Below are 26,890 nucleotides of genomic sequence, written 5' to 3'. Positions count from 1 at the left end.
TCCACACGCCCAGCACCACGCCGGGGGCTTTATTTCCTTTCAGCCTACAAAGAGCGGTTCATCTGAGCTTATCTCTTCCGCAGCGCTGCTGCTCTACCAGCAGAGAATCATCTCCAAAGAATGTTTCAGTAACGCTGCGGTGCTGAGTTTCAGAGGGACACTTAATCTTGCCTGAGTGGTTCACTAGGGCCAACTTTCTGAGCATGAAATATTTAACTATCCACGGGCCTCCTGCACTATAATAAAGTAACTTCTAACAAGCCTCCGAAATAAATATGTGAGGAGGAAAGCGGGAGCTATTAAATTCATAAAACACAGCCTAATTACTCTCTTCCTTCGATCTCCATGAACCCAGGACACCGCTTACTCCCCAGCAGCAGGAACCCAGAAACAAAACATCTCTGGATGCTGTGAGAGTCCACAGGGGAAGAACTGGAAAGAGGAGGTCAACAAAGATTTGTGAGGAGCACTGTTATCAACTCTCCCTCATTTTGGGAATGTAAAAATTTATCTGGCTTGCCTACAAGAAGTCAAGCCTTGTATTTGAGCAACTTAAATATCTTTGAAGAGCCCCTCACTTCTTGCAGTTCTGCTTCTCCCCCACTCCAATTAACTCTATCTTTTGGCATTTAACACTTAAAAGACTTACAAGTGAGTATTTGCCTCAATGTGATGTGAGAGTTAGTAAAAGTAACGAAAACCAGCGAGGACCCCCTCCGAAGGCCAGCGTGGTGGAGAGCAGCTCACACTGTACAGATTCATGCCCAGCACAGCAGCTCTGCAGCAAGGTCAGCCTTACCTCATCCCACTCCGAAGCGAAGGACGGGGACTTCTCCAGCCTCTTCTTCCCAGTGCTGCAGTTTGAGAGCGATTCGCTCCGGCTCCCCATGGCATCGTCCTCTGTTGGAGAGCAGGTCAGAAGATCAGAGTCCGATTTAGACAAGCTGCGGCTGAGTTTGAGCTCGGCTTTGGGCTTGCTCGCCGGGTGGGCTCTGCCCACAGCTCTGTCCCCCTCTTCCTCAGCACCGCCGGGGTGCTGCAGCACGTGGGGCGTGACTACAGTTTCAGGATCCGCCCGGTTGACGTGGGTGTGCTGGACGGTTGCGTAGACCGCTTTCTGGTTTTGGTCTGGAGAGCTGGTCCGTACTGATCCAGAGGCAGGTAAGTCAGCATCCTCCAGCTGCATAGCAGGTGGGTGGCTTGTAGCTTCCGTGCCTCCTTTCTCCGCAGAAGAAACGAGCCTGAAAGGGTCCTCACTTATCTCACAGATCGGGGAAGAACCGTGGAGCAACCCTGAAAACTGCTCCGGAACCTGGATGTCCTGGCCGTCGGCAGAGTCCTGGCTGCGGCTGCCACTGCTCCTCCTGTGGTCTTCAAGGGGATGAAAACAGAGGGGGGGGCAAATTAAGAACATGGAAGAAGCAGCAAAATTCCAGCTCTCCCCCTGCCCTCCCTCGCTGAGGGAGGGAGAGATAAAGAGAGAACAGTTCAGTATTGTTCTGCATGCTCAACTTGTACCCAAAGTCATGGCATTTACGAAATTCCAAACACTGGCCTGATTTATGCAGTCTGGCAGCTCTCCTTGTTGTTTTATTCCTGTTAACACTAACTATCAGGCTTGGCTATATAAGGCTAAGAGAAGTGCTAACTATATCCTGTAGAGAGAGCAAGTGAGGTAGGAGAAGCAGAGACAGAGGCTCCTGGAACATCTGATACATTTCCATAAAGGCCAGAGTGTTATTTAGAGCAGCACTCCCCGCTCTTGGCACGAGCTGCAGGGTGGGAGAACTTCTGGACTGTAATCAACCTGCGAGTTCCAAAACACGTTCCCCCAAAAAAGCCACTGCTTTCCTCCCTAGTGGTTTCCGAGTTTAACCTCTCCTCCTTACTCAGGGGAGAGAAATAAACAGTTTATGCAAGAAAAAACTTGATCAAAAAGTCTCTGCAAGCAAACCACTGAACACAGAATGATCTGATCTACTAACGCAGCGAGCTGCGCGGAGTACCAGCTGTCCCAGAAACACAACGCTGTTACTCAGCTCCTCCTGCACCAACATCTTTAATCTCGGGTACCAGGGTCCTGCATAAATCAGGAATAACTGACTGATCCCCGTTGCCAAGCATGTGCACAGACATACGTGTACTCACCTTGGTCACACCACACACATGGTCACACCACACACATGGTCACACCACACACATGGTCACACCACACACATGCATTTGAACGGTAAAAGCAAAACTTTGTAAAGCTGAGAAGTACAACTTCTGTTCATCAGGGATTTTATACCTGCCCATAATTGCTTGCAAATTTTAACCACTTCCATTTAGTGCTGAAGAATCTCTCTTCAGGCTGAGGATCAAAAAATGACGCTGCAAAGGCACAATAAAGCAAAGCACCCCGATAATGTGGCTCTGAAATGTGAAGAGGATGTTTAGATGTGAAGAGGAAATTGCTTGCTTTGCAAGACAGCAGCTCTTGGAAGCCAAGGCAAAGGAACCCTCATTTCAGTGAGGCAAAACACACTAATGAATTTTACTTCTCTTTAACTAAAAGCAGTCTATTAGCAACAACTGTGAGATCAACTCCTTCCCCCCAAGCATCCTTTCCAGCAGTAGGCTTGACCAGGTTGTTTCCAAACACTACCACCTCTCTGGTTTTGTGGTCTGTCCTCACGCCCAGAATGAGGGAGGAAAGGACTGAATTAGTCATTTCTCTTTGCAAGCCGCTTCAGATCCTGGGGTCTCACGTGACCTGTGTTTGATGAGCGTAGCTAGTCCCTCTACCAGGCATTTGTTTACTCCACAGAAATGCTAAAAGCAGCTTGCTCAGTTGGCAGCCGAGTCAGGAACAGCAAAAGCCTGAACAGAGGTTAACTGCCAGGGCAGCGCACCGGCAGACCTCGCTTCTAGCTGGGATCAAGTGATGCAAGGGCTTATTTCACTCTGGATCCTATGAGTTAAAGATTCCAGGACAATGAAGTAGTTGTTGATTATCTTGCACGGGCACACAAACCACAAGTTCAGCAACTGCAGTTGCCAAGGGGGAGGCACATCCCCGCGGGCAGGCGGCATCACCAGCATCACTCCTAATGCTGGCTGGGAGCGCCAACAGCAGCACCCGATCAGGAGATCTCAAGACCAGACTATGTTCAGTCACTTTGCATAAAGATACGAAGCTGTAGTGCTGGAGAGAAACCTTAGAAGAGAGAAGACATGCTGCATTCACGGGACAGACTGGTATTAATAAGCCAAAGCTACCGACCTGGTTAGAGGGACACAGCATTGATGGGACAGTCACGTTAACCTGATGGGGAAGGAAAAACTTTTGCAATATGGACAGCCTTTCTTCTTAACCTCTTTCCTTCCTTGGAAATAATTCCTTCCATGCCACAATTTAACCTTTACTGACATTTCTGCTGAGGGCAAAGAGGGCGGCCGGTGAAAGTTTCTGCCACATGCTGGAGCACTTGGGCCCAGCCAGAACAAAGTGCTCCAAATCCAGCTCCAGAGCCTCACAAAAGGGCTCCTGTTGAACAGAAATCACAGCCACCCATTCATCCTTGTGTGAAGGAGGACTTCGAAATGCAAGGCAGCTGCCAGGGAAGGAACGGATGAAGCAAGGGCAACAGCACTTGCCCAGATGATGTGAGGAACATCTTGAAGGAGACATTACAGAGCGTGTACAGGCCTGTGCCGAAAGCTGCAGACAGAAGAACCAACAGAGGCAGAGAACGATCTCACTCCTTTCCACCACTGAGGCAGGAACAGAGGGTTCCCCAGGGGATCCTGGGGTTTCAAGAAATCCTTTTGGGGTTTCAACAAAAGGTGCCCCAGGATGGGCAGCAGAGAGGCCGGAACAACCACTGGCTGTCTCGTGCAAGTGTACCTTTTTGGGGTAGGTGACAGACGTAATTCAGCTGAGCTGATCACTTCTGTCATGGCAAAAAGATGAACAGTACTCATTTTTCAAGGGTGTAGTGAATTTGGAGAAGGGGAAAATAATACGTAGGTGCTAGAAAAGTAGAGATACCCCAGTTCTATCCATCTGCTGCACTTCAAGGGATCCAAAAGCATCCTCCTCCAGTTACAACTTTTAACTGGGAAAGGGAGTCATCCCTTAACACAAGGACTTCTGTCCAGCTCCCTAAGCTCATTTTACACCCAAGCACAGACATCTGACTGGTCCCGACTTCTTCAGCCAGTGCCTGCTGCAGGTGTCACCAACAGGAGGAACTTCCAACACCCACTGGGAACAGGAGCCCCTTTCTGGGTACAGACTGTCTGCTTCCCAGGGAGGATTCAATTAAGAGCTTCCCCGCCAGCAGCCTGATGATTCCAGACACGAAGCACTTCCCTAAACTCTTAACACTAAGCTGCAACCGCCCTGCCACGATCAAATTTCTTTCCCTATATATCAGCAGCAGGATTTGTTTCATGCCCCTGGATTAGGAGAATGAAGCTGGTATTGCAGCTGCTTTTTGCTCAAGCTTCCCAACCTTAAAACTAGCGAGGGAATATGCTAGCCTCTAGCTTTCATATAGGAAAGGCTCCCCATGCCACATCACGCCAGAATTTGCAAGTGAGGAGCAGGCAAATCGATCTCCTGTGGCACAGAAGAGAGGGAAGCTGGCCTTCAGGGTGCTACTGTAGAGATGCAAAAATAACCTTCAACTTCAGTAAAACTAAAAGCAAGGCTCATTCACACAGTGAAGCACAGCCTGTGAAACCCAGAAGCGTACAGTACGCTTCTGTATTCGTCTCATCTAGCTCAATCATTTCAGGCAGAGTTTATCCTCCAAAAGCTACCTGAACTTGTGCTCATTTGCGCTCCCTCCTCTATTCCCCTTTTCAGACAAGCAGTAAAACACTGCCCTAGCTGCTAAGAGATCACTAATGGCACTCTGCACAGAAGCTTCTAAATACATCACGACAGCAGAAATGGAGGCTTGGACCTGAGACATGCGAGAAGGGTTTTCCTCCAGCAATGACAAAACCAAGGGAGGGCATGCAGGCTGTGGTTCTACACCATCACTCATCTCACGGCAAACCAAGAGGTTTCTATCCCTTCCAACATCTGTTTGCAATATCCGTGTGTCCCCACAGATTCCCTATAGCGGCACCCACCCCACTGCTTCTGTAGCCATACTCTGGCTCTGAAAAGATATTTTCTTCAAATCTCTCAGCAGCACATTTTGTCTTTTATCATTGGGTCAGACAGCTGGTTTTGAGCACAGCCGTAGGTCTGGTTGAGCCAGTACAAACCATAAAGAAAAACTCTGGCAGGAGGAGGGACAAAAGTAGAGACTTCAAGCTGGGCTTCCTATAGAAGCAGCACAGAAGAACCTCAACAAACATCAGTTTTTAAAAACCGTCAGAAGGAACCAAGTCAGTCCTACCTGCAGCTGGTTACTGCTGACAGCACTTGTGGATGACTCTCCTGAGAAGCAAGACAGACATCAAAACTCAGAAGTATTTTCCGTGTTCGTCCTCCACCAGATCTCTCTGAACGCAGCAGGAGCTGCACAGTCTCCTCCCGGTCAGTTCGCCACTCTTGGCCTATTTACAACTCCCATTACAAGGTCTGAATGCCCTGACTTCATGCCTGCGATTGCACGTAGTTTCCTTACCAAAGGGGATGGGAAAGCATTTGGCTCAAACCACTTCTGATACTCTGCCCAAAACATGAGGCCAACTTTTCCCAGTGCTCCAGCATGTGACAGCAAACTGCTGTAACACACACACAAAAGGCAACCAACGCCAGGCAGATAATACCACATTCATGTAGTCACTGGCTACAAGACAACTTGCAGCAAGAGGAACAAAGGCAGCTATCACATATGAAAGGCGCCATTAAAAACAGCAGTGCCTGAAATTCAGCCTTTCAGCTGCCCTGAAAAGCCCCTCTCAACAGCCCGCAAGAATCCGAGTCCTTCTCTTCTGACCAAAGGCTCCTCCAGAACTCATCTGGTAACATCTAGAAGCTCAGCCTCTCAGATCGAGGGCCAAGAAGCAATTCAAAGCCATGCTTCAGCCTGCTTCTTGTCTTGGGACCGAGCTGCTGCTTTTGATGCTCCAGGACCCTTCTGATCCAAAGGTGGGAAAATTCTCCAACACGTCAATTAAGGCTTCAGCCCCTCACTGAACCCTTGTTTAACTTTTTGCCAAAACAGCTCTGCTGCTTCCTAAATGCATCTTCTCCCCCCTCATCAGCACACACCTCGCATTTCATACTTAGCCACGTCTGCTTCCACATGCCCTTGTGGCATCTGACCCCAACGGCTGCGAAAGCCGGAAACACTGCTTTTGTTCCCAGTGTAAGGAAGCAGATTTCAAAGCGGATCCACCCTTCCAGATCAGCTATGAAACTCGTGCAGAAAGAAGCAACCGGTAACACTCTGACAGTAAGCAACGATGAACACCGCAAAACAGGAAAACAGTCAGTGCTAAACACAAGAGAAAACGGTCAGTGTCTCATCTCCTATGGGGGCTGAGAAGCCTGAAGTCCCCGAGAGGACAAGCAGCAGGTGAAGGATGACATGGGGCCCGGTCCAAGCCCAGCTGCTCCTGCAGTGCAGCGAGCGCTGCCAGCTGGGGCCACTGCCATGCATGCAGTCATGCCACAGGGATCACCAAGATGTTCTGGAAAACTGCCGGTGCCCTCTGGAGAAGGAGCGCAAACAACCGTCACCCTTTCTGCAGGTCCACCACGAGGAGCAGTGGGAGATGGCCCTGGCAAGCTTAAGAAATGCAAGAGATGAGAAATGCATTGGCTGGGCCCCTTTCCCTAGGAGCAGCTCTTCCCCTCCACCAGATCAAAGGCTCCACTGCACTAGTCATAGTGCTAATTGCATTTAAAAGAGCAGTCAAGTCCTGGAAGATGAAAAAATTCAACTGCATCCTTGGATTTCTCCCACTACAACAGTGGAAAGGGCTCTAGGTTTATTACAAACCCAGTAACACTTTCCACAGACTGCTAACCCTGAAGTCACAGCTATTACCTTTCTAGCCGTACATTAAAAGTCAGGACTCTGCTCTATATCCTTAACAGGCTAAAGACGCTTCCTGCAACCTCTCCATGAAATGGGGCGTAGCAGCCTGCAGTACCGACGGCTTCAGCATTCCGGGGAAGAGACTTGCATAAAGAACACGCAGATGCATTGAGATTTTATTTTAATCTGACACATAATTACGACACACCTTCACTCATATTAATCGAGCCTAAACATGGTAGCCAGAGAAAGGAGCAAAGCAGTCAGGAATAGCTCACACTTGAATCACCAGCAATAGCTGCACACTGAAAAGATAGCCTGAAAGCCTCTGGTTCAATGGCCGTCGCCCAAGGACTATTCCTGGCCGAGACCACAAAGCACCAACCTGGAAAGCATTCTAACTTTGCCTCCGGCAGCAAGTGGCTTTGGCAAACGCTGGTGGGAAAACAATGACCTCTTGTGCCACCCTATACAGGCCAGGAGTGCGGCAGAGCTCAAAGAATTAAAGCTATCATGCTGCAAGGAGGAAGAAAAAAGAAGCTGCAGGTCTTAAGGGCAGTCAATGAGGGATCACATCGAGTCCTTCTTATCCTCTGTTCATCCTCAAAGTGAGATGGTTTCCAGATTTAAGGTCCAAACAAAATCCTTCCAAATTCCTGCTCAGGACTTCTGCATACAGTAAGAGATGTTTTTTCCTCTAAACAACTCTTTTGTTGTTGCTGTTGCAGGAAAGCCGAAAAGCCCAGCAACAGCCCAGCACAAGCGACAAGGTGTTCCCAGACCCTTCCTAAACACCTAACACCGCAGTCCCTCTGCGAGGAGACAGACGAGTGCGATACTTAACCTGGCTACAGAGTGGATTTTCAGTCAGTTCGAGAAAGGGGCTTGCTCTGCTCATATTTGTTTTCCTCCTTTGTTATTTTACATCTTGAATTAGCTTTAATACACAGCAGGATGTTGTTTTTAAGACAAGGATAGCAGGGCCAGTCATCTGCTGATATGAACACGCAACGCCAGCAGGTCGTCAGATCCAGCGGGATGCAGAATACGGCTCACTGAAACGCCTGCATTGGGTCAGCTCACTCGTAACAACACGGCACAGCCTGCCGCCCCTCCGCATTTACCAGACTGTGCACAAGATTTGCTTATTTTCAAAGTTAACAGAGTAGGTCCTCGCAATCTCTTAGTTGTCAAAATAGCAGGGTTGCCCTTCCTCCGTGTACATTTTGTGCAGGAACATTTGAATCTCGCCTTTATAAAAGTGAAGATTACCAGGAAACAACACAATCGCAATCCAGACCCCAGCCGCCCCACCCAAAGAGTTTAATTGTTCCACTTGCTCTCTGCCCTCTATATTTTTGGTAAATGTATCTAAGCAAACAGCTCTGCTTTTTGGATGGTCACTTACCTTTTGTTTTCCTATCCGCTGCAACTGGCTTTTTAGTTTCTGCTGTAAGCAACAGCTCGTAAGGGTGTTCCTCTTCCTCAGCTCCGCTTCCCCTGCTCTTTCCTCGCGCAACAGAGGCCTGGTGAAAAACAGCATAGTGTAGTGCTCCACAAAGCAATGCTGTTTATCCCGGCAATTAAGCACAAGGTCTCTTTATGCCATGGTTTAAGCAAGGAATTGGCAGAGGCACCACCTTCGCTGTGGAGTGTGATCCAAAATGTAATACTCCCTTCCCCCTACCTCCCGTAGAAAAACAACCCAAACCCCCTTTATTTGCTAGTATTGGAGGTTGCTGACAGCTTTCTAGCACTGACCAACTGATTCACTGCACAAGGTCTGCTGACAGCCTGGAAAAGAGCTGAGATCGTTATTCCTGTTCATCCCAACTCAGACTTACTGTTGCTACTGGAATTTGCATCGTCATTCACTATTTAGTTGCTGGCCCTGTTAGGACACAGATTAAAAAAAAAAAAGGCCCAAATCCCTGCCACCTTCTCAGAAGTCTCAGCTCCAGCATTTCTAACCTCAGGACGCAGACCGTATTTAGGAACAAAGAGCCCTCAGGCAACACTGCATAAACTCAGTTTAACCTCAGAATGTGCAGCAGTGGTGGTGCTCATTTAAATCCCAGAAAGCCTCTGATTAGAGTTTGTTCGTAATGTTGGCAGACCCTCCAGCAAGCTGCTCTGGAAAGCCACCATCCATGTGCAGGGACATGGTCTCGATGCAGAATCCAAAGGAGCCTTGCTGCAAACTCGCACATGTTGGTCTCCCTCAGCGCCAAGGAGGGCAGGCGTTCGACATCCTTTGAGAGCCACATGGGCCATCCCAGTGCTAACGGGGCTAAACTGGGCTTCAAGGCACCCTGCCTGCATGGTCGCCTGCCTGTCAGCACCATCTCCTGGCCAGACCCCGGCAGGCTGATGCAACCTTGTCCCAGGAGCCACGGATGCCTACAGCCAACCACAGTGGGGTCAAACCCAAGCCAGAAAGCCAGTGACCCCAACCTGCTGCCAAGGCAGGGAAGAACAGGTCTGAAGAACACATCGCCCCAAGGAGGGCTCTCATACTGCTCATGGACTCCTGGAACTGCCGCTGTCTAGACAGTGGGCTAAGCACCACCTCCCATTTCTTCCCCAAAGTGAAAGCGTTGGAGTTGCTTCGAGGGCAAGCAGGTACCTACCTGCCTGCAGTCTAGCCAGGCTCTCTGGAAGCTGGGGGAGTCTTGGAAAGACACACGGGAATCAGCAGCCCGGACAGGAGTCCTACATCCGTGTACTGCTTCTGCATAAGCCCAGCTGGCTTTTAAATCAACTTTCTCAATGGGAGGAAATGGGCCATGTCCGGCAAAGAAAGTATTTATTCTGCCTGCTTCAAGCGTGAGCTGTCAGGCAGCCCTGCTCCTTTTCAGCTGAAGGAGCTCATAATGAGCAAATTAAGGGAAAAAACTTCTGACCAGATGGTGGCACAAAACCATCAGACCGTAACAGTAGGTAACCAGCTCTCGCAAGAGATCCTGGAAAAATACTGCACAGCAGCAGCCTGTCCTAACAGTGGGAGCCTGGACCTCCAGCCAGGCATCAAGACACTCCTCAGGCTCCTGCAGATGACGATTGCTGTGCTGCCCTCCTGCAAACGCACTGACCGCGTTCGAGGGCAGTAGCTCTCTAGCAGCACGCAACTCCCAGCTTTTGCTTTGTGGACTTCTGTGTGTGCATTTATAAGTCTGATTACAATTTATTTTCTCTCTCTCTCATCCTTCCAAGCTTTAAATAGAGTCTCAGGTTCAAACCCACTCAAAACGAAGGCCATTGTTTGCTGGAGAACTCTGCTTGCTCTGAAGGCTCTGCAACCAGGAGTAACAAACTCAAGTAAAACTTTCTTCCAGCTCATCTTTCATTTATTTATACGTGTTGGTTAGCATGTATAAATATTCGCTATTACCAAAGCCCCAAAATAAGAGATTGTTAATACTGAGCATGCTCTTTAAAGTGTGTTAATCCACAGCAGTGGACTTTGGAAGACTTTTTGAAGGGTAACTCATCTCGTTTCTCTCTTCTCCCCCACCAGAACTGCAGACCAAACTGCTGGAACAATCATGGCTCCTTGTCTTTTGTCTGCACTTCCCTTTTGGAGATGAGCAGTAAACAAATGAAACAAAGTATAATTTGACAACGCAGACTCTTACTCAGCTACAAACCCAGAAGGTTTCTGCAGATAGAGAAAGAAGGCACGCCAGCACCTCCAAACAATCAGCTTTTTTGCCTGTTTGTACTAATGTTTTCCCATGATGAAAGTTAAAAGTTTCTTGTTTATGCACATCTGCTTTGACTGATAGCCCTATCTTGGCAAGGCACTAAAAACGACTGCTTCTGAAACTAGAGTTGGGCCCAGCCTCAGAACGTTCAGTGACTAACTGTCCTGGCTCGAATGCGAGAGCAGGTCTGGAGGATGGCAGATCAGGATGCTGCAAGGAGAGGTTTACAGCATTCCCTGAGCATATTCCTGTTCACGCCTGCCCAACCCACGGAGAACATGTACGGAGATGATAAATAATGGGCAAGAGTCAGAAAAGCAAAGCACCCCAGAGGTGGTAAGCAAAGCAAGAATCAGACCCCAGCCTGCCTCATCGGTACGTCTAGCAGGTCATTTCCAGGCAGCGATGCACACTGCCTGTATCAATGAAATTGGTTGCAAATCAAGAACTCCCCAGCGAGTCACTCTGCGCACAAGTCTATTTGCCAGCAAGATTTCCTTTAACGGATCATGTTTCCAAAGCCATTAATGGCAGGACAACACAGCAGGTGTTTTATAATTAAATATGGCAAGATAACTCAGCAGGAGCAGTCAATGCACATTGCCCTCCCTCATGTTTATCATCATAAACCAGTTCTGCGTTCCAATTAAGCCGTGCCCTGCTACCCAGCTCTCCTCTGCCCAGAGCCGGGCACGGGACTGGTTATCCCACACTGGAAAACATTTTAACAGCAGCGGAGAGATCAGCCCGCAATTTCACATTTCAATTTTACTGTTTATGCACTGTTTGGAGCATTACTCTCCCTCTAAAAAGTCAGTTCTGCCAAAGCAAACAATGTTTACTCATGTCTGGTGTAGTTTTGACATACTTCAGAAAACAGATCGCATTTATGCCTCGTAGGAACTTCAGCAGATCAACACATTCAAAGCAAAGCATCTGGTGAGCTGGAGTCTGTTCCGACTGCTAGCGGCAGCACACGCTCCACTTGTTTTACGTACAACCCACTGCATTTGGAAACGCAGGGAAATCCACAAGGTCTGGGTTTGCATTGAAGATTTTCTTGGGTGTCAGCAGAAGCTGCCAAGACACATCTGTGGTTTCACACCCCCCCATACACAGGTCTCCCGGAGAGCCCTCACATCTGAGGTTCGCAGGCAGGTGAATAAAAATGAGCAATAGGAAGCCCAGGAGCAACCATGCAGAACAGCAGAGCTTTAGTTTCATCAAAAAGTATCTCACACGCATTGACCTCTGCAGAAGACAGCTTTAACACATGCTGGGCCAGATTCTTGGCTGAATTCAAGCCCCTGATCCCTGTTCACGCCAGTCAGGCCCACAAGCCCACGCATCTCTTCCACAGCTGGAAGCTCAGAGGAAGCAGGAACTAACAGCCCTCTGGGCTTCAGTCTCAAGTGAAGAAATATTTAGTGGGACCATTACAAGTGGGCAACAGTCCACATTGCAACGTGATTCAGAAAAATCTCTTCCTAAGGGAATTCTCAGCCAAGAATAGGAAAGTAAGGCTGAAGGTCAACACAGAGGTGCCCTGGAAGAACCGCGCAGAGGAAGTTCCCATGGCCAGTGACAACAGCAACGCTGGAGTGAAAGAAAACTTCACATTCACAACCTGACTTGCAAGGGAGCTAATATCCTAGTTGGCTCCTCCTACGCTATTAAAACTGGTCTTTAAACCACACTCCTACAAAACACCCCAGATCAAGTCCCACGTACCTCACATGAAGCACCATGGCCTATCCTCTTCTCTACATGCTGCTCCTCCTCTTCATCAGGCGGTGGCTTGGCAGGCGGGGGTGGACGCTCTCTCTGTGGTTTAGAAGATCACTGTCAACTGCGTTGTGTTAAAGCACGTCCCCTTCTGCTTCCACCAACACTACGCCCACACTACTGGGAATGCAGCATGGTAAGGACCTCCTCAAATTAATCTGGGTGGAGGAGAAGTTCAGTCCTAACAACACAGAGCCTGACAATAGCTTCTGCCTCTCCTCCTCCTCCTCCTCTCCAGCAGGACACCGATTCGGGCAGAGAGCCCTTCCTGCAGATTCACGGTGCTGCAGTCCCGTGGATGGACTGCTGTGACAACGCAGACCACCCACTTCTGCTCCACAGCAGCAGCACTGCACAAGGCCAGCTCGGACCCATGTGAGCACCAACTAGGCTTCCAGGAGAATGAAACTGCCGGGGTGGAAGGTGCTGTGTACACAGGTTTATTGCTTCATTACTTCAGCCGGTTCATTCAGACCCAGACTGGTAATCTCAATGGCACAGTGAAGGTCAGTAATGAACTCATGGGTAGAAAGGGAAGCCTCATCACTTGTGTCTTAATGAAACAATAACATGAATAAGTGATTCCAGAGGCACCTTTTATAGTGAAAAACCCTAGAGATCAAGAGACAATGCTGCACTGCATTCCTCAAACATCCCAAGATTGCTGGTGGGCAGCAAGAGCTGTCTCATCTTGTGAGAGCGCAACACCTCTCCAGGGCATCTTCTGCCCTGCAACAGCTCCATCTGATGGCAAAGCGAAAGATGGCTGAGGAGAACCGCTCGCTCCAAAAAACTCCAGTTTTGGGAGAAACTCCAGCAAGCTCCTGAAGCACGTCCCTCTTTCTTCTCCCTTTTCACTGCAGTTCAGCCTCTCATCTTTTCTTATTGGTGACAGAGCTGAGCTTATTTCACATCAGACACTAGTAACACAGCACAGTATGTAGAGGGATATAAATCACTGAGATTTAGTTAATAGGATAGTGCATCTTGTACAGCATCCCCTAAAGAGAGATCTGGCTGAAATGTCAGTCTTCTCAAGCTTTTGTCTCATTTTACTGTATTTACTAATAGCACAGGAAAAAGGATGCACCTCTCTGCAGAGAGAGGAAGCATGGTTACAGTACCACCAGCAGTTTAATTGTTCATTGCTGCTTTGCCTTTTGTCCAAAAATACATCTGTGGAGCAGGCTTTGTAAAATCAGCCAGGAAACAACCCCCGAAGCTGTCACAGCATGCTGCAAGGCCAGCATCCCATCTCCCCCATAGCGGCATTGCCTTTGATTTCTAAGGGGGCAGCAGATGCAGCTAACAGAAGGTGAGGAAGACTTCTCTGGAGGCAGTTCCAGGGGCTTTGCATTGCCTTGTAAAGCCTTGAGTACCCTCTACAGATCTCTGCAAGTAATACAGAAAAACGTTTCCACTGCTAACCAGTTTCCAACAGGATATTCTTCATTTCTTGTGAGCCTTCTCTTGTACAAAGCAGAGAGCAAGAGACAAGAAAAACGCTCCACACACAGGAGTTTCCAAAGCTTTCTTCCAGACAACAAGTTAGCCCTTCAGCTAAATGCAATGGCCTGAGAAACTAAAACTCACCGGCACCAGTATTCAACTGCCAGAAAACAGAAGGATGCAACACTAGGTGACAATCAGTCATGTGGAGGTGGCTACTTGTGGGCAATGCAACGCAGGTTATGTGAACAGGCCAGTGAAAAAGGAGAAGTACCTGTCTGCTCTAATCAAAGTCAGGGATGAGCTTAAAGATTTCCTCAACCTTGGCAGCCTGCTGCAAAATCATGAAAACAGTGATAAGTTACCCATCCTTCTAAAGCAAGCAGAGATGAATGCACATAGCTACATACAGGCCTGACTCCGGCTGCTTTGAGACCAGTTGATTCTGCTTCCTTATTCACAGACTCTCGATCTGAAGATCTCCCACTGGCAAGGCTGTCCAGGGAGTGGCAGGACGTTGCATTGTATAAAGCTTCATACGGGCTCTCCTCTTCTGGGTTCACATCAAAATCTATGATCAGTTCTGTCACTGCTTTCTCCACATCACCTGGGAGAGGAAGAGAGACACAAGCACATCACTCGGGGTTTCTGCCCTTGGCAAGGCAGCTCTTGCAGGAAGGAGAGTGCAGCGGCTGCCGTGTTGCATGGGAGCGTACCCTGAGATATCCGGCACACGGGATCAGTGGCTGGAACAAGCGGTGCCTGAACAGTCTTCTCTGCAGCTTTGGCACTTTTCTTCCCAATCGTGTAATCTGCAATGAGGTGGGGCGACAGGGTCAGTTTACATCAATCTAGTTTTACATCCACTTCAGCACATGGTACCTCCTCCCTTGTGGATGGAAGACCAACAGTCAGCTTATTAAGTCTCCAGAAAATAACCAAAGTACATTATTAAAACTTGCAGCTCAGATCCCAAAATAGAGGCAGGCAGCCTCTTTAAATCACATGCGCAAGGTTAAGGATGGTTCTTTGAACTTTTACAGAGTCTTTAATCAGAAAGCTGCAAAGCTCCTGTATAGACACATCATCAAGGAGCAGATTGTTTCACGCTGTAGACACAAGCTACATCACTGAACAGAGCAGTCTGGTCTTCTGGAGTCGTAAGACAGAGAAACCAATTCTAGCTGTGGTCCCCTAACCCGAGGCAAAGCCAGAACCACTAAGCTTGCAGGAAGAAAGTCAGCCAGAGACACCTCATGCAGCTAGTTCACCTACAGCAGCAAACTAACAGCGTTTATCTGCAAAAACTTCAGTTTTAAAGCCTACCTTTGTCTTCAACTTCAGAATAGAGATAATACCTACGAGCCTCACAGGCAAAGCTTAATTAAAAGTCTGCAAAGTGCTTTGAACCTGTGTAGCTCTCAAACACTAAGCATGAATAATGCACACCAGTTGCATACGCTTCTGATCTTTCTCCCCACAGCTGAGAGGAAATTGAGATAGCGTAATTACAAGGTATGAATTTAGCTAAGACGCCACATTTCATTCTCTAACTTGGACAGACACAATGGGCCAAGCTCCTTTATAAACCACAAGTAATCAAGGCCTTTTCTGTAAATCTCATCTGCAAAATCCATGCCGAAACTTCAAAATGAAGTGAGGACTAGGATGTAAGACCCACGGATGACTATTTGCCTACACAGACACATAAAGGATAGTTAATCCAAAACCATTTCTAAAGCTATTACTCTGCATTCTGCAAGCATATTTAGGCTATCCTTAATTTTAATTAACTTCTAAAGTGAGTTAAACAAAGCTGAATTAAGCCCATTTAAACTGTAAAAGTAACACTACACTCCTTCAGTAAAGGAGCTAATCCCCCTAAATGCCCCCTGCAAACATTTGGTCTGCAGACAGCTCACCCGAGCATTTAAGCATCACTCCTTCCAACAACTGTGAGATTCCCACCGAGGGACCTGACCTGGCCTGAAGCTGCTTTGCTTTCAGCACTTCCCAGAACTAGAGACCAAAATCCTGTACTCACACTGGCACAACTGGCACCCCAAACTTTTCCCTCCTGCCTGCAGACAGAGCTACATCACTTACCTTCGATGAGAGCTGCTATGTGTTGGCTTTTCTGAGAAGGAAGTTCCCTCACAATATCCAGAGCTGTCAGGCCTCTGTTATCCTTTATGGTCACATCAATACCTATGGCAATAGGTGAAAGCAAGAGTATTTTCTAACTATGTGCAAATTCAGGTCTTTCATCGAGTCACATCCTACATTTGTGATCATCACTGGGGTGAGTTAGAAAATGCTCTACAGAGGCAGACCTAAAGCCAACACCAAGAGATAACCTCTCCTACAACCCTCTCCGAGGAACTTCTGATAGCTGGTTGGAGACACATGTTGCCACTATTAGGGGGTTTCCTCAAGTTCTGGGCAAAGGGATCACCACGTTATTGCTTCGAAAGGGGATCACTCTCTCACCTGCAGCCAGCAATATTTGTACCACATCTGTCTTGCCAAACAAAGCAGCTTCGTGCAAAGCACTGCCTTTTTCAGTCTGCAAATTAAATGGAAAAATAGCATGAAGCTAGACAGTGGGGAATGGTGATGGAGGCATGTTTTTGAAGGTTACAGAAGCAATAAATACACAGCATCACATACAAAGTGTGAGCAACAATATCTACAGCTGAGGATAGACTGTCGATATCTTTACAACGCTGAGAATTTGGAATGGAAAATGGGAATGGTCTCTTCAGAGAGACATGCAGGCCCAGGTTAGAGACCAAGAAAGGACTTTCTACAGCTTAGCCAGAGGTCATGTCCTGAAAAGGTAAAACAAGACCACCACACATAAGCTACTGCTGTGGAAACCGCGTACTCTCAGGTGGCTTGATAGGAAGAGACTCAGTTTGCCTCCATCGCTGTCAAGGGCTCACAGTATTGCAGGGCAGAATAGCTTAAGCAAAAAGGCTTTTTCTCCTCCCTTGCTATGCGTCTGGGGCTCTTTCTCCAACTAACAAGCAGGCGTGAAGCATGCACAGCACCAGAATCCCTCTGAGCAGCTTCTCGGAGCAACCAAGAGCTGAACAAACAGTCCAGAGGAAAACAAAGCTATCGCTCATCTTTCTTAAACGATCCCTTTGGGAGGGTTGGGTGGAGCTCTCTGTATCATGACCACAGGGGTTCTCCATCCCCCAGCAATCAGACCAGCCCTTCACACACAGACACGCCAGATACCTGATAGTTGCTATCCATGCCAGCATCCAGGAGGACATGGACTACAGTTTTGTGACCATTCCTAGCTGCCAAGTGCAGAGGAGTGTGTTTCTTAGTGTTGCAGCTTAGAAGATTGGGGTGAGCATTCAAGAGCATCTTCACGACTTCCAGCCTCCCGTAGAGCGCAGCCAGGTCCAGGGGAGTCTCAAACTTGTTATTGCGCATGGTGGGGTCCGTCAGCTCCTCCAGAAGGACCTTCACCACCTCTGTGTGGCCGTACTGCGCGGCGCAGTGCAGCGCCGTCTCGTTGTCGTTGTTCTGCGGGGTCACAAACGCCAGCGTGTCAGAACGGGGGAGAACAGAGCTGCTCCGTGCCTCGCTCAAACCATTGAAGTTTAAATGCAAAAACAAGACAAAAAAAAAAAGCAATTGGGAAGCCGAGAGCCCAGTCTGAAACAGAGCCCAGAGCACTGTTTTCACCATCTCACTAGCCATTTACCGGGCACAGACATCCCCTCACGAACTCACCAACCGACCCACCCAGTAAAGGTTCCAAAACATTCAGAACAATAAGGTTTACTCAGACATGGGAAATCTGCTCTACGGGAGATCGGTGCTACTCATGGAATAGCCTGCTTTCAAAGCACTGGCATCAAAATCAAGGGACCACACTAAAGCTGAAGGGACTGTTGAGCTGTATGTGGATTCCCATTAATTCTGCTAGCACTGGGGGAAGGCAGTCTGTTGTTTGTTGGCAACATCTCATACTTTGGAGTGCCACAAAAATAAAAGGCTGCAATATATGACAGGCAAGCTGCAGCATGAATTCTACCTGCTGTAGCTTAATGGCCATCATTTTAGATTTAAACTTCAATTGTTTCAAATCCTACTTATCCTGATTATAACAGTCCTTCCACCTCTGCAATTCTGAAGCTCGCAGGCTGCCCGGTTTAGAGAAAGAGTGCATGAAGTCATATGCAGTTTGTAAATTAGAAAGCAGCGCAATTAGATCACTCCACTAACAAACCCTTGTAGTCAAGGTCTCAGGTCAACTGAGGGAAGAGATGTCTAAGCAACAAGAGAACACCTCCACAGTGAAAGCCAGATCCAATTAATGCATGCAGCATCTGTCAGGTTAAAAATCAGCAATGCCAAGCACCGAAAGGCAAGCAACCGAAGACATTTCACTTGCAGGTGCAAAATAGGAACTTAGGCAGATTTAAAAGAGCCCTTTCTCAAATTAAATTCAGCTCAAGTTTCTAGTTTTACTACTGTGTGTTATACACAGAGGGATTTCTATTTAAGGGCTTTAGAAACAAATACTTATCTAACAATTTCACCCAAAAAACTTTAGTACAAACTGTTACACACTTCAACTGTAGCTGAACTTTGGTTGAATTGGTCATTTTAAGAACAGTTCCCATTAAAAAAAACAAAACAGAGAATCTGCTTGTCTTGATGGAGTTAGAAATACTACTTTAGAAAGTGAATTTGATCAAAAAACTTTCCTTTTTGCTTTGAGAGCACATGCGCTTTTTTGGATACCAGCTTGTAGGAGCATTCAGTATTTTGCACCATTTCACCACCACACTGCAGAACTCGCTCTGCTGTACAAAGTACTTTAATCCTATTAACGTGTTAAGTCATTCTAGGGATTACAGGAGTCATGCATGCACACTCCCATTTGTTTTTTTCTGCTATTTGCATCATTTTTCAGCCACGTGAAAAGCATAAGGGAAGCGAGGGGTTCTGGAGAGGTTCTCTGCAGCTTGTACAGAAGCAAGGCTAAGGAAGCAGCAACAGCCACGTGCAAAGCAAGATATTTCACAAGGTAAGGAAAGCACGGCATCACTGTTAGCACAGAAGCTCAGACAGCAGGCTCTATGCTCGGAGTGGCAGAGGCAGCCATGGTGAAGGAAGGCACATACAAGTGGACAGAAGCTACTGTAGAATAAAGAAGTCTGCACATAAAATACACATACGGAGCAAGAAGGGGAGAGAACAGAGAGCTACAGAGATTACACCTTTCAATCAGCTTAAGGTGCTGGTCTCGAGGCATTTAAAAGGTTGGTAAATCACATTATTCTCATTTGACATGGAAAGGAACCCAGGTATTGGTGAGACCACGACCCTCAGCCTGCCCCACAGCACGAGGGAGGCTTGCTGCCCATTTCTGCAGCAAGAGCAGAAACCCCAGCCCGTCAGCAGCAGCAGGTATCTGCCAAAGAGCCATGGGGAGTATGCACTGCGCACGCCACGCCAGCCCTGGCTCCAGAGGATTTCCCCTGCTAGGACTGTCCCCCTCTCATCCCTCCCTGGCACAGAGACCTTGTCCCTCAAGGGTGCTTTAAAGCACGCAGCAACTCCAAACACCTGCCTGGCGGCTCAGAAATGGGAACATCACATCCTTTAATAACATAATTGTTGAAGACTTCCCCCATCTTCACTGCAATTTAGTCTAATTTTCCTTAAGCAGGTCGGGGCTCTGAGGCTCAGGATGAAATCCCCGGACTCTCCTCCTGCAACAGAGATCACCAGGTGGCAAACTCGTCATTACAGCAAGTCTTTCCCCATCTCAGACTACATACTGGAAACTCCCAGAATTGCATAAGTCTTTATTGCCTCCATTTTATGCGAGCTCTGAGCAGCCAAAAAGGAGCCGTTTGAGTTTGCCTCCTTTCCCCACATCGCCTCTCCAAGCACAAACTGGAGCAGAGCCTGAACAATGAGCATGAGCACTCAGACATACGCATTTATCGGAGATGGAAAAAGAAAATGCCCTTCCAGCAGCCAGAAGGCATCTGAGTTCAAATTTCAAAACTTCAGAAAAACAGAGCGCTCAACAGGGCCCAGGGGCTGCATTCTTGCAGGAGAGCCAGCACCCCCCAGTTCACAGCTGGGAGCGAGAAGCTGGGCTCATACGATGCCCGCCTACAGACCACAAACCGGGAACACAAGCAGAAATGTCTCTGCTTTCATATGGGCTCCATCAAATTTTTCAAGCCCTGGTAACTAGGTACCACATAGCCTTTATGCTCCTCATCACACAATAAAATGGAGCATCTACAGCTCCTTTACATAGATCTGTCTGCGCTCCTGTCCTCAGCGCACCGTAAGAGGGCTTCGATTCAAGAAAGGGAGACTTGGTTTAGATAAGGGAAAGTTTTCTAACTTTCTAACCTGCAAAGATTCGAATGGTCAAACAAACTGCTAAGGCAGACTATAGAGCTGTCCCTCTCTGAGGGTTTTGAGAAGCTGCTAGACAAACACTGCTCAGGAACAGTTTAGGTAGAGCTGATCCTGCCTTAGGGCTGGGGAAAGAGTCTGCACGAGCCTTTGGTCCCATCCAACCTATTTCTGAGATTCCTTTTCTGTAGGTTTTTTGCCAGCATGTGAATGTCTAACACAGGCTCGCCCTATTAAAAACTTGCAATTTCGCTGCTCCAGTGATGCGACCGGAGCACAGAGCAGGGCTGCCCTGCTAACACCCACTCCAGGAAGCTTCAGTTCAAGGCAGGCCAAAATGAAGGACAAAAAAATAAGTTAAGCAAAACCCAGACTTCACCAGGAGGTGACACCCAAGGCACATCACAACCTCGGGCACAAAGCAGGCCAGAAGAGTTGGCTGGAGCTGCCCGCTCAGCTGTACCACCTCCCACCCTCCTTTTGCACCACACAATTCCCATCGGCATCCCGCAGGGCTCTGCCAGGAGCCGAGTAAGGATGAACAGGTCCCCTTGCTTCCTACAGGTGTCCAACAATGCCAAACACATTTCAGAAAAAAAATTGATCCCCATATGCCCAACAAGCTTTCCGGAGCTCTGCGGGTGGGTTCGCTGCCCGGTTTCATTTGCAGACTCCAGATGGTAGGCTTCCACTTTTCTCAACAGCCCATTTAGATTTATAGCACTTTAAACTCCATCTGCATGATTCATTTGCTTCCAATTAAAAAAGACAAAGGTAGTTTGTGCAGTGCACAAGTGTGAGCTATGTGACAGCTTTCTCTGAGTTGGCTCTGCTCAACTGGTTGGTTCCTTCATAGAAATCAAATAACCAAATTCAAGACAGCAGCAGTTACTGCAGCAAAGTTGCTGCTCCATCTCTTAATTTTGCTTCTATCATTCGCTTCTCAGAAGCCCCCCAGGCCTCTAACAGACTTCTTGCAAGGACCACCTATTCAACAAAAGATGTTCAAATCGAAGGGGCACAGAAAGAAGCTGTCAACTATTTCTTTAACTTTTATGAGAGCAAGAAGCTTCTGGTATTCTTATCTCTTCCTCAACGGAACATTAAATTGTAGTCCAGCCTTCTATAAATGCTTTCCCCCTCTTCTAAATATCCCAAAATTTCTGGAAAGATGAAACATCTCGCTTCGATCATTTCTGTCTAACATCCCATCCCACGTGGGAGCTGGAAGCACCAAATAAGCAAGGACTCTTACACTTTGCACCTGGACATTTTTGGATTCTCCCACCTGCAGCCAGGCTATTGAGAAAACACCAGGCTTTGCAGGAGAGGTATGATTCCACATGCTCTTCATCAAACCTGGTCAGAGACTGGTGGAAAGCTGGTCAGAAGTTGTGATGAACCCAAAAGGCTGTGTATAAATCCTATCTCTCCTTAAAACCAGGGCAAAGTTTTCAAAAACATTAGCCTTGTTCTCAAGAGCCCTACAGCCCTCTTGATAATTGAGCTGAGAGTTTAAAATAACGCACTTGTCAAAAATCAAAAATCCAAAACAAAATACTTAAAAATCCACAAGAAAACAAGCTCAATTTCATCTTTATATTCCTTCTTCATTGAACATTTTAATGCTGAAGTGTAAAACTTCACTCTGTCATTGACAACGATTTAGAAAGCTCCTTTCAGGCAGTCGAACCCCTTGACTGATATGTTTCCACAGAAGACATTTGTTGCTATAAAATTCCCATCTGTATTTTTGTAAAAATCACCGATATGGATGAGCTTCATAAAAATGTATTTGTGCTTAAAGAGGTATGCACTGGAGTATTTCCCGAAATAGAAGTCTGCAAAAACAAACCTAATTCCGAGCGGTTAGCAAGCTCAGGAATTTTCAACGTGTGTTTTTAAGGTGCTGCAGATCAAGCAGAGTGAAAGTTTTAACCAAGCTTTGAGAGACAAATCTGCCATGGATGGCTGGATCCAAAACAATTGGCTGGAAGCAGCTGTGGTGTGGTGGCTTACAGCAGAAGCATCTCATGATAAATCAGCAGACTATTATGCCATCCCTGGCCTGCAGTTTCGCTATAAATAAAAATGAAAAATGGTGTCTGAGAAAACACCACCAGGAACCTTCTTATCTGCTTCCTCAATTGCTCAGCCTTGGTGCATCTTAAGTGCTGATGTCATGCCTTTTTGTAGCTGAAGAACAACTAAGAGCAAGAGAGGAGCAAAATAGGCAAGAAAACAGGAACAGCAGACTAGGGCTGAAGGGTCAGACGACACAACAGACTTCACATCAAAAAAGAGAGACTGATGCAATAAGCAGGACATGAAGGACTTGGGAAGGGGGGCACGAACGTTACTGCCTTCCCTTCTCCCCACCACCACCACAAGAATTAACTGTCCACTCAAACAACAAATACAGCATTATGCATTTTGTAGGAGAAAAGGCATGAAATTCACTCCAAACAGCCCACAGAGAAAACGCACTCATGTTTAAGCAGGAAAAGGAATGTCCTTCTTTGCATTTATCAACAACATTAGCGCACGAAACACAACCTGAAGCATTTTAATTGAAATAACATTACCTTTTGGAAGTTGTCCAGCCAAATCAAGCAAACTGACCGTCACCGTGAGTCCTACAAGGCTAAGCAATGAAGGAGCCCCCAGGAAAGTAAGGAAAAGCTTCCCTTAAATTATGTTTCTATAACTGCTTTGAAGAAAGAAACCCACAGTAAATAAAAGGTCACATTTTACTTTTCCCCAAGCAGCTGCAAACTGAACAGGTATTACTGCAACTGGATGACATTGCACCTGGAAGCACGCGAGTGCAGCTTGGAGTAATGATGCAGTGAAATGCTGACAGCAAAGTACACACCTTGGCATTGATATATGGGTCAAAGGGGCCGTACTTTTTGAGTTCTTTGATCTCAAGAGCATTCTACAAAAAGGAAGAGGAAAAAGAAAAAAATGTGATAATGAAATGGGTGAGATATAGCAACAAAGCAATGGGTGACTCCCAAGGGGTGGAAATGACAGAACACAGCATCTTGTTCCAGTCAAAGCCATTAGCAGCCGATTCCTGTAACCCGAACCACTGTGCATTCCATTTACAAGACTCCAAACACAAGCAGCACAGGCTATTCGGCTGACTTTTCTCATTTAAAAAGGTTCCTACTAAACAGATGTTAATGAAACATTATCTGGAAGGATTACACTCAGCTTTTAATCTTTCACAAAGGTTTCCCCTATACCTGTCCTACTCGGAGCAGAACAGTGTACACTCAGGGCCCTCAGTCAATGCTTATCAGACTGACTGTAAGCAGCTAACTACACTTCTCAAATCTGTTTAAGCACACTGAATGCCTGCAGCTGTGCCTGAAGACATTATTAAGCACAGCCCCAAACTAGAAAATTATCAGACATTAAAACACACACTCTTAGTTATTTCTGCTCAGTTGAACAGCATTACCACCATATTTTTCATTTCGTGATGCTTTAGAAGCAACCATTTCGCCTTGGACCAGCCTCGTACATCAAGTCAGCTGTCTTACACTGAGGAACAGAAAACCTAAGCACTGCACTTGGTCCCCAACAAAGTGTAGCTGGAAGCAGGATTAGGACTCCTAAACCGACTCTGAAGGGAGACGCTTCTCAGTTTCTGAAAAGTATACACTGCAGATCAAAATTAACCAGCAGAAACTCAGCTCCCAGCTGCTCACCTTGACTCTGACAGATTTTGCTAAACTTGAGCCATGAGCACCTGACCTACTTGTGAATTAACTTCTGAATGAATATACATTTTTAGCCTTGCGGTACTAAGGCAGACAAACTTATTTTAGTTCACCGCTCTCCTCCTGGATGAAAACTCGAGTGGTTTAGGAGTCGATTCCCAGGGACATTAGATATTCCTGCCTCAGGGACAGGACAGCCAAGCACTACCGATGCTTTAACCGTCCGATTTGGATCATAGAATCATAGAATGGTTTGGGTTGGAAGGGACCTTAAAGATCACCTGGTTCCAAGCCCCCTGCCATCAGCAGGGACATCTTCCATTATCTGTTACTGCATGTCTGCCCAAGCTGGCTCAGCCACAAGTGGTTCAGTAACACTGCTCAGCTGGCTGCACTCAGTAAACCAGTCCCTTTACCCAAAACTCTGAAACAAAAGAAATATTTGGGTCTTCTAGCAGCAGCATTTCAGAAGTTCCCTGGAATTGTAAGATACCTGCTGACTTCCACAGGGCAGTTACACGGGAGCCAGCCCTCCGAAGTGGACACAGCAGCTGCTGTACGGAATAGCCATCTCACACTAATCAATGCCTCTGCATCCGAGACCAAACGCTATCAGCTTGACAAAGGGAAGAAATCCACCAGATTATTTTTCTTGCCTGACTCGAGAAAATAATTCTTTAAGATTAAGCTAGGGAACTAACTGGGGGCAAGTAAGGTTAAAATTATCTTACAACTTACAAATTAGTTAACTGGAGCAAGTGCTAGAGACAAGCCAGGAGAGTAGCTAAGAGAGCATGGCCAAACAAAGACTAAATAAAGCTGCTTTGATTAGTTCCCAAAGAAGTGAGCCAATGTATCCTTCAACAGAACCAGAAACCTCAGCTATCCAGCAACTGAAAGGAAAAACTATGGGTTAGTTTTAGAAGCCCAGTATGAAAGCAGGAGACCACTCCCTAAGCCTTGAGTGGTTCTCATTTATATATCGCTATATAAACATACATATCTTACTCATTGAACTACTAAATCAGATCTGGAGGTGCTTTAGGCAGTGCCCTTCTTATCCCATTAGCAAGTAGGACTTTATAACCCCTGCTACTAATTTGTGAAGGGTCAGGACTCAGCTGAAGTAGTCTCTCCATCCGAGGGAAGCGATTCAAAGATGTATTAGAGAAAAACAATCAGACCTGCTCATTCACTTTAGTATGCGAAGGTCCCTGATGGATGAGGAGTTTCACTATGTCTGCGTCTCCTTTCCAAGCTGCCAGGTGAAGAGGGTAACAGCCTTTACAGTCTGCTACGTTGGTGAGCGCGTCATTCCTCAGCAGAACTTCCACCACATCCCTGCAAGAGAGGTAAACTTGATTCCATAAGATATAGTTCATCTTAACAGGAGTACTTCAGAGATCCTCTTGAAATGTCATTTTAAAGCATTCCTATCAAATGCTGCCCAAGCCAAAAAAAGACAGACAGCCAGCCTGCTGAGAGGAGCTCAGGAAAGATCTACATTACCTTCACACTAATGGGGCTGAATAGGGACTGAAGTCATCCGCAAGCCACTCTGGTGAAAAGCGAACTGCACCAGCACAATGAAGATGAATAAAGATTTTAAGTCTATTTAATTTCTCAATATCTTAAGTAGCAATGAACAATACAAGATTTACCACACTGAAGACTGGAGTTACTTCAAAATGTAATATGCACGAAAGAAAATTTGAAGTGGTGCAGGCACAGCAACACACCGGACACCAGACAGACTGCAGAGGACTGCTGCTGGGGGAGCCACCTTTAGTATGGTGTTCTCTCTTACCCAAATTGCTTATAAATAACAGGGTGGTCAAAAAACTCAGTGTTTCACCAAATCTTTAGAGAGAGGTCTGATCATACCGTGCAGCAGCCAATGCCTCTACAGCTTCACGGCACTGATGTTCTTCACCTCTTGGCCTGAAGATGGTGTAGTGCTGCACCATCGCCACATTTTCAGTGCAAACAGCATTAGATTGGTGAACGAATTCCACCCAAACGGTAGCTTGTAAAGCACATGGCATCCCCTGTGATCAAAGGCATTGTAAGATGACTCACTTATGACCATTCAAAGCAGCATGGTGCAGTGGGGTGTATCCAGTACTGTCAACGCAGTTCACATTTGGCCCTCTCCAGATGCTGCAAGACAGAAAATGTACAGGGAACACTTAGACATACACCAAACAGACAGACAGCGGGCAAGGACGAGTTTCAGCAGAGTTCTCGCACCGAGCTGGTTATCTGGGAGAAAACCAGTGGCTGGACAGCTGTGGTTAAGAGCCGTAATACAGAGCACAGACGGCACAGCACTGCGCCGAGCAGAGGGGTTAGTGTCACAAAGAACACAGCCGGTACAGGGATCCACTACTTGACGCTTTATCAGACCATCCTGGCTTCAAATCAGAGCTCCCATGTTCTCCTGCTACTAGACATCTTTCAGCCACATATGCGTTTTTCAAAAACCATCTTCAGAGGAACATATGTTTATCAAAGTCAACCACCAGAGACAGTAAACCACCAGGCCACCGCTAATTCACACCCCTCTGCAGGATTTGGATGGGTCTGGGAAACACTCTCCCCCCCATGGCAAGGGTCACTAGGGCTGTAAGTCAAAGGCTGTGGGATACAGAGCCTGGTCCGGGTCACCAGTGGGATTCCACACTGACTCCATACTGCCCAACAATCATTTCCATCTGAGAGCTGTTGGCAGTCTGTATGAAAGAGCAGGTGGTCCCAGAGCACTTCCGAGAATACTGTGAACTTCCCCCCCTTGTTCAAAAGTCGAACACCAAGGATT

At 47.0% G+C, this 26,890-nt stretch overlaps 1 protein-coding gene across 7 annotated transcripts in view; it reads right to left on the bottom strand.

Annotated features, from left to right (window-relative positions):
- ANKS1A (ankyrin repeat and sterile alpha motif domain containing 1A) overlaps positions 1-26,890 on the bottom strand; it is a 112,210-nt gene that overhangs the window by 57,547 nt on the left and 27,773 nt on the right. For 4 of the 7 annotated variants that reach the window (XM_075443113.1, XM_075443104.1, XM_075443105.1 and 1 more), the window contains exons 2-12: positions 26,152-26,232; positions 25,257-25,413; positions 23,217-23,279; positions 17,177-17,473; positions 16,421-16,496; positions 16,037-16,138; positions 14,647-14,742; positions 14,341-14,537; positions 12,428-12,520; positions 8,401-8,518; positions 800-1,371 (exon numbers count right to left, since the gene is read on the bottom strand). In XM_075443113.1, coding sequence (XP_075299228.1) covers positions 800-1,371; positions 8,401-8,518; positions 12,428-12,520; positions 14,341-14,537; positions 14,647-14,742; positions 16,037-16,138; positions 16,421-16,496; positions 17,177-17,473; positions 23,217-23,279; positions 25,257-25,413; positions 26,152-26,232 — 1,852 coding nt within the window. The other 3 variants (XM_075443106.1, XM_075443109.1, XM_075443110.1) reach the window with 3 other exon arrangements.

This window comes from Opisthocomus hoazin, chromosome 25 (genome assembly GCF_030867145.1).
Source record: "Opisthocomus hoazin isolate bOpiHoa1 chromosome 25, bOpiHoa1.hap1, whole genome shotgun sequence".
Taxonomy (NCBI): domain Eukaryota; kingdom Metazoa; phylum Chordata; class Aves; order Opisthocomiformes; family Opisthocomidae; genus Opisthocomus; species Opisthocomus hoazin.
The sequence above is the reverse complement of the archived record's forward strand: the minus strand, read 5'-3'. Positions and strand labels throughout refer to the sequence as shown.